The 7,782-nt window shown below is 53.2% G+C and overlaps 1 protein-coding gene across 1 annotated transcript; it reads left to right on the top strand.

The window, feature by feature from the left end:
- The first annotated feature begins 20 nt into the window (after window positions 1-20).
- EI24 (EI24 autophagy associated transmembrane protein) lies at window positions 21-7,719 on the top strand. Its single transcript, XM_042034228.1, has 11 exons — window positions 21-88; window positions 992-1,139; window positions 2,611-2,756; window positions 3,983-4,043; window positions 4,674-4,740; window positions 5,172-5,296; window positions 5,518-5,637; window positions 5,721-5,832; window positions 6,586-6,697; window positions 6,800-6,874; window positions 6,998-7,719. The coding sequence occupies exons 2-11, from the start codon at window positions 1,098-1,100 to the stop codon at window positions 7,164-7,166; spliced, it is 1,029 nt and encodes a 342-aa protein (XP_041890162.1). The 5' UTR covers window positions 21-88; window positions 992-1,097; the 3' UTR covers window positions 7,167-7,719.
- The last annotated feature ends 63 nt before the right edge of the window (window positions 7,720-7,782 follow it).

The raw sequence follows: 7,782 nt of genomic DNA, 5'->3' as shown, positions 1-7,782 counted from the left end.
TGCGCGGCGGGCGCGGCGCATGCGCGGTGGGCGCGGCCGGGCCGTGTGAGCCGGGCCCGTCCCGCCGTGCGCCCCCGGCCCGGCCCCGGTGAGTGCGGGGGGACCGGGGGGCGGCACACGGAGAGACCTTCGGGGGGCACCCCCGGGAACCGCGGGCCTCGGGGTAGCCGTGGCGGAACAAACGCCGAGGGGATTCTGGGCACTGCGGGGGCGGCCCTGAGGGAATTTGGGAACGGTCGCCCCTCAAACGCACAGTGTGGGGAGACTGTGGGGACAGCCCTGAGGTAAAGTACGGGCGCCCCTGGATTATGGGGGGTCGCACAGACCCCCGGCAGCCACGAGGGGGTTCCGCCCCTCGCCGTGTGGCTGAGGGTCACCCCCTCAGCTGTCGGGGGGTGCAGACCCCCAGGTCACCCCTCAGCGGTGGGCGGTTCCTGTGGGTGCCTTCCCCCTCAGGGTATTCCTTGACTCGGGTTTTTAGGATGAAGCTGCCTTTGACTAACTCGGTAATAAATCTGGAGCCCATTTCTGGTTCTGCAGCTTAGATCCCGGCAGGGTTTGACTCGGAATAACCAAAACAAACCCATTTTTAAAATGATTTTTGATTGTTTGTGTCCTGCGGCCGCAGCAGCACCACTGCCCTGCCGGGGTTTGTGACTCCAGCCTGCTCCAGAGCTGCTGGGAGCTCTGCCTGGGAGGAATGAGAGGTTTGCATCCTGGTGGGAACACACGGGTTTTGTTAGCTGGTGATTTTTTTTCTTCCTTGATTCAGATGCTGGTTTTAGTTCTCTGGTGCTTTCCAAGAGCTGTTCCTCTAACCTTGAGCTCTAACCCTGAGCTCGTTAACACTGTGATATGAGCAGGGTGGGTCCATTCCCAGTGAGGGCCGGGACTCCTGTTGGAAATCACCGGAGTGTGATTGAATTTGTCATTCCCCGGTCAGCCCAGTGTCACCAGTTCTGCCATGGCCCTGTGTGTTCTCTCTCCGCAGGCTCCATCCGTTTCCCATCTCTCCAGGATGAGAGAGGCTTGGGCCTGGCTCTCCCCCTCTCCCTGTAGTTGATAGTTTGGGAAGCAGAGGTGATGCTGGAGTCGAGATGGCAGACAGCGTGAGAATCTTCCTTCATGACCTCGTCAGGGTGAGGCTCCGCGTCCTGGGGTGCTCCTGTTCGCTTTGGGAGCACCCTCCTTCCCATGGCATCAGGGAATTTGAAGGAAAAGGGTCTCCAGGTGTACTTTAACACTGCTGTGTGGTGTGTCTATGTGCAAAGGGCTCGGTGTTTGCTGCTGAACTTCTGATGGATTTCCTTTGGGCACAAATTAATGAAAAATCTCAATAATATTAATAATAGTATTAATTATAAAATAACAGTATAGAACAACGCACAAAATGTATAATATATTTTAATATGAAGTGTATAATGTGTATAATTTAATAATAATTCTAACAACAATAATAAATGAATGTCTGTGACCACAGCAGCTCTGTCCCAGCAATAAGGTCCCACCCTGTCTTCCTCCATCCGGGGGTAAACACAGGCTAAAAGCCACTCATGCAGTAATTTGTGCTCAGAAATAACTTGGTTTGGAAAAGAAGCAAAGATTTGGTGAAAGCCCTGTGGCTACAACCTAAAAGCAGGAGTTTCGTCATTTCCCAGTGCTCCTACACCATCAGTTGGAAGAGCTGCCTGGGTCAGGGCCCAGCTCTGCTGTTTCAGACGTTAATTTGGCATTGAAATTTGTCCTCTTTGATCAAGAACTCCATGTGCCCAACTGCCACCAGGGTGGTAACACCGTCCTGGCTCATCCTTATGACCTCTATTTTAAAGGGAAATTGTGATGACACACAATTGATGTTATGGTTATGGGATCATCTGGAGCTGGAAATAATTGAATAGGATCCCAGAATGGGTTGGGTTGGAAGGCACCTTTAAGTCTTTCTCGTTCCATGTCCCTGCCATGGCCAGGGACACCTCCCACTGTCCCAGGTTGCTCCAAGCCCCATCCAGCCTGGCCTTGGGCACTTCCAGGGATGGGGCAGCCACAGCTGCTCTGGACAAGCCGAGTCCGAGGAGACGGCACTGCAAATCTTCCAAACGTGGAGTAAGGGAAAACTTCTGGGCACTCCCCTACTAACAGATTTGCAGGAATGTGGCTGGTGGGAGGAAGTTTCTGGGATGAAGACAGATGCTTTTACTTGTGAAGGAATAAGCATCAAACTCATAACATAAAGTGAGACTTTGCACATCCCAAATACTGGTGTAATTCCATTTTATTGGCCTCAGAGAGCTGGCAGGGGATGAGGGGCTTCCTGCCAGACAAGGCTGGGAGAGATCTGACTCTGATTTCTGCCAGGGTTATAAATAGTGCAGATTGGAAGAGAAATCACACCTTTACAGAAAAAATTAATGCTGGTCCTGGAGACGCTGGAATGTGCAGTGATTTAGGTCACTGGGCCATGGAAGAGAGGTGGTGGTGCATCTCCTCCCGGCCTTGGCTCCAGCTGAGCCCAAGCAGCCAGGGAGCGAGGCCAGCCATGGCACCAGGAGGGTTTGGATGGCCTGGGTCAGCCACATCCCATTGATTGCTCCTCTCTCCTCATGTCCACAGGGAATTAAGGACTCCATCTGGGGCATCTGCACCATCTCCAAGCTGGACGCCCGGATCCAGCAGAAAAGGGAAGAGCAGAGGCGGAGGAGAGCCAACAGCGCACTCGCCCAGCGGAGGTTTCACATGGAAGAGAAGAAGCAAGAGAAGTGAGTATGGGGCGTGGCCGGTCAGAAATGGGGTAAATGGGGTAATTCTCTTCTCCTCTGGTAGTCAGAGCCAATAAATGGGAAACACGTGGCATGGAACTCCCTTTTTCTGCTGCGTAATGGAGCTGGAGCTGTTACCGTGAGATAAGAAGTCAGACCTTTTATGTTGTTTGATAATCAGCTTGAATTACCCCTGAAAGAACCTGGATTTATGGGTTTCTTTTCTTCCTGAATCCTTGTGCTATCTCAGATCCATTGCTGTTGCTGGTAATCGTGGGATCAGGGAAGAAAGAGCAGCTTGGATCCGATGTCCATGTCAGGGCAGATCCAGTGTCTCTTCCCCAGCCCTGCTGTGTTTTGGGGAGTCTGGAACTGCAGAACCTCAGTGGTTCTGGAAATGCCAGAATTATCCCCACGTGGGAGCAAACAGCATCTGTTCCCATATCTGACTCCCAGACCATGCCAGGATGTCTCTGCTGCGCTGATGGCACTGGGCTGGCACCTCACGCAGTGGTTTTGGGCAGTAATGCACATTCTGAGACATATTTACCAATTATTGTGGCTGGCTGGGTGGGAGGCTGGCTGAAAGGTGCAAGAAAAGTCTCCCATGATCCCGATACTCCTCAGGGGTCTCTGCAGCTCCACATCTGCCTCTGAAGAAAGGTACAACTTTTTTGGTTTGTTTATATAAATAAACAGCTGGATTTTGCTGGTTTTCTTTATAGCAAAATCCTTCTGGTGTCAAGAGCTGACTGGGGAAGTGCTGCAGAGTCCCACAGAGCTGCTCTTGCATGTCCAAGTGGAGACACCAAAACCACCCCAAGCTGAAACAGTCTCTTCCAAGACCAAAAAATGCCCCAAATTTCCAAATTTTATTATGGCAAGAGTTTGGAGAGAACAAAGCCTGAGATCTCCAATACATGCTTAAAAATCTGGAAGAGAGCTTTGCTTTTCTTCTGTTTCAGTGCAGATTTTGGGACTTACTAAAGGTTGAACGAGTCTCCCTGATGTAAGTCTTGTAGAGACTGAACTGGCTGAGACATGGTGTGAGTCTGTGCAGGGATTCCTTCCAGGATTTCTGTGTTTGGATAAAATCAGGTGCACCACTGGTGTTGAGCTGGTTCTTGGTGACTTTTCCAAAGTGTCCAGGGTGTGGGGCAGAAGTTGGCACTCGTGAGGGGACATTTGTCCAGGTGCTGGGACATTAACACGCCTCTCTCCTGCAGTGAACCCCGGATAGTGAGCCGGATATTTCAGTGTTGTGCCTGGAATGGAGGCGTCTTCTGGGTATGTGGGAATTTTTATTATTTATTATGGGTTTTATTTTAAAACCCCGGTGAAAACCCATGTCCTGCTCCAGCCCTCATATGCTGTGAGTGGTGAGCCATCAGCATGGCAGCAGGAATTGCTCAGAGCCACCACATTCCCATCCCAAAGCTGTATTTTGACGGATTCACCGTGGGATACAGGACCACAGACTTACTCAAGAGACCCACACATGAAACCCAAGCTGCTTTTCCAAGTCTTAGAGACTGCTCTCCACCTGAATATTCAATTCCTGCTTTGCTGCAGCCTGGGATACTGCTTTGCCAATTGCATATTGATGTCTTAAAGACACTTCCTCAGCTCTGACTTCCCATGCCTGGTTCATGAGGCTGATCCTTAATGGAGCCAACACTTCATAAATCAAATAACCAAATAAATGGCTTCATTTTCTCCTTACACTGGTGCAGAGTATGAGGGATTGGCATGGATTAAAGTGTTCAGCTGTAGATTGTGGCTGTATTTAAACAAATCTTTGCTCCTCTGTGTTTATGGATCACTGGGGGAGGAGAAGCACATGTGCCTTTGGATCTGTAGCCAGAGGAGTGCAAAATGCCTCACTGAGAACCCTTGTTTGTTTGTTTTTCCCTGCAGCTTAGTCTCTTCTTGTTCTACCGAGTGTTCATCCCCGTCCTTCAGTCGGTCACGGCGCAGATCATCGGTGGGTGCCTTTCCCCTCGAGGTGTTCCAGGGTGCTCAGTAGTCCATGGGATGCGTTCAGAGGGTCCCAACACCCTCACGAGCTGAGTCTCTGTCCCACTGAGCTGTTCCTCACACCTCTGTCTCCTTGTGTTGTTTTCCTCTTCCTCCCAGTCCCAACCAATCCCATCATTAATCGCCCAGTAGAAAACCAGGGGTGGATCATTGCTGACAGCCTGTGCATGTCAGGGATCCAGCCCGGGGGTCTTGCCATTTCAAACACATTTGTCTGTGTGTGTTTGCATTTAAATAAAAATCAAGTGGGTGGAAATGTGCTTTTAAAGACACTTAGAGCGCTAGAGTCAGGAGGAATTCCCTGACAGCTGTGCCAGGAAGCATTTGGAGGTTCCTACACCAGTTCCTCACGTGCGTCTGTCTGTCTGTCTTCCGAAGGTGACCCTTCCTTACATGGCGACGTCTGGTCCTGGCTGGAGTTCATCCTCACCTCCATTTTCAGCGCTCTCTGGGTCCTGCCCCTCTTTGTGCTCAGTAAGGTGGTCAATGCCATCTGGTTTCAGGTAGGTGACAGGAACCTGGGCCCTGCCTTGAGCAAATGGGGAGTTTCTTCACTGGGTGGGGCTCGATCGGGTGGTGTGGGGGCACAAGATGAAATCCCACCCCAAAACGGGCTGTGGGCATATTCCTGGAGGGAATAGAAGCATCATCCCAGGTTTAATTTCCCTGAAGCCCCTACTGCTCTGGAGTTCCATTTGCCTCAAGCCCCTGTCTCTGCTGGCAGGACATCGCGGATCTGGCGTTCGAAGTGTCGGGCAGGAAGCCTCACCCCTTCCCCAGCGTCAGCAAAATCATCGCTGACATGCTGTTCAACCTCCTGTTGCAGGCGCTCTTCCTCATCCAGGTGAGATGAGAAACCAAGCCAGGGTGGTTCCCTCCCCCAAATCCTGAGCATCCCTCCCTCAATCTGCTCCTTTCCTGTCCCAGGGAATGATCGTGAGCCTGTTCCCCATCGACCTCATTGGGCAGCTGATCAGCCTCCTCCACATGTCGCTGCTCTACTCGCTCTACTGCTTCGAGTACCGCTGGTTTAACAAAGGTGAGGGAGGGCTCCCTGCATGGAAAGGGGGAATTTACCTGGATTGCAGGTTTCTCCACTGAAGGAGCATCCAACTGGGGTGTCACAGACTCATCTTCCAGCAGTTTTTATATGGAATGAAGGGTAAATGTGAGCCAGCAGTGTGCTCAGGTGGTAAGAAGGCCAGTGGTACCTGGCCTGTACCAGCCCCAGTGTGGCCACAGCTCCAGGGCATTGGTGAGGCACTGGTGAGGCCTCAAGTGCTGTGCCCAGTTCTGGGCCCCTCATGACAAGAAGGACATTGAGGAGCTGAAGCGTGTCCAGAGATGGGCACAGAGCTGGGGAAGGGTCTGGAGCAGCTTGGGGAGCTCATCCTGGAGAAAAGGAGGCTCAGGGGGGACCTGGGTCTCCACAACGCCCTGACAGGAGCGGGCAGCCAGGTGGGAGTCAGCTCTGCTCCCATTTAAAAAGTGACAGGATGAGAGGACACGGCCTCAAGTTGTGCCAGGGGAGGGTCAGGTTGGACATCAGGATTAATTTCTTCTCTGAAAGGGTGGTCAGGCATTGGAAGGGGCTGCCCAGGGAGATGGCGTAGTCCCCATCCTTGGAGTTGCTCAGGGGATGACTGGGCGCGGCACTCAGTGCTCTGGTCTATTGATAAGGTGGGGATTGGTCAAAGGAGGTGATTGATCCCAGCCTAAATGGTTCTGTGACTCTCTAGTGAGGGTGTCTCCTCGCCACGGGTTCATTCCCATGGGATTTTCCTCTTGGCAGGAATCGAAATGCACCAACGGTTGTCCAACATCGAGAGGAACTGGCCCTACTACTTCGGCTTCGGCTTGCCACTGGCATTTCTGACAGCCATGCAGTCCTCCTACATCATCAGGTGGGAAAGCCACTTGGGCCCCTCCTCCTCCTGACACCCACCAGACCCCCCGAGTGCCCCTTATTTTATTTTATTGTATTGTATTGTATTTTTCCCTTGCAGCGGTTGCCTCTTTTCCATCCTTTTCCCTCTCTTCATCATCAGCGCCAATGAAGCCAGGACCCCCGGCAAAACCTAGTGAGTATCCCTCATTCCCACCTTGGATCCTTGTCCAACATCCCCAGCCTCCCCCAGCGCTCCCCAAAACCCTGCCGGGGGCGTTCCTGGCATCGGGAGCTGATGGATTCTCTTCCCTTTCAGCCACTTCCAGCTCCGTCTCTTCTCCTTGGTGGTTTTCCTCAGCAACAGACTCTTTCACAAGACCGTCTACCTTCAGTCCGCCCTGAGCGGTGCTTCCTCCTCCCCCTCCTCCTCCTCCTCCTCCTCCTCACCCTCTCCTGCCAAACACGCGGCTGCTCCGGGGCACTGAGCTGCCCCCGGGCCCCGGGCAGAGGGGACACCCACGGGCTTCTCTGCGCCCCCGATCTGCAGCGACGGGCAGCACCCAGCCTGACGAGGTGTCACTGTCAGCTCCGCGTCTCCCCCTGGAAATTTTTTTGGGGGAAAAAAATCTGGGTTTTTAACACCTTTGTGAGTTTCCAGGAGCCGGGTTGTGCCCTGCGCTTGTTTTATAGTGGACTCTTTTGTACGCCTTTCCCGTGCCATCTCCCTGCCTCGGGCCAGTGGGTCGGAAGCCCCTCCCCCGTTCTGCCGTTGTGTCCCTGCCGTGTCTGCCCCGTGTCCCCCGTCCCGTCCCGCTCCCTCCATCTCCCCTAACTCAGGTCGTGGGAGGGGGCCGGGATTCCCGGGAGCTCCGCCGCCCCCGGGCGCAGCGGCCCCCTCCCCGTGCATGTTCCTGTCGGGTCGGGGAAGGAACCGGTGACGTTCAAAAAAACCCTTTGGATATTTTGGGGCTGGTTTATCAACTTTTCTCTAGTATTTTCACACTGAAACATTAAACGGAGAAACCACGATTCTCAGCCGTTCTGCGCCTGCCGCTCTCGTTCATCCGGGCGGGGGTTCCCCGGGACGGGCTCCCCCCCCCG

Source organism: Corvus kubaryi, unplaced genomic scaffold (genome assembly GCF_017639235.1).
Source record: "Corvus kubaryi isolate FWS band 111438036 unplaced genomic scaffold, C.kubaryi_AGA036_p1.0 37367, whole genome shotgun sequence".
Classification (NCBI taxonomy): Eukaryota; Metazoa; Chordata; class Aves; order Passeriformes; family Corvidae; genus Corvus; species Corvus kubaryi.
This window is presented reverse-complemented; position numbering and strand designations above follow the sequence as displayed.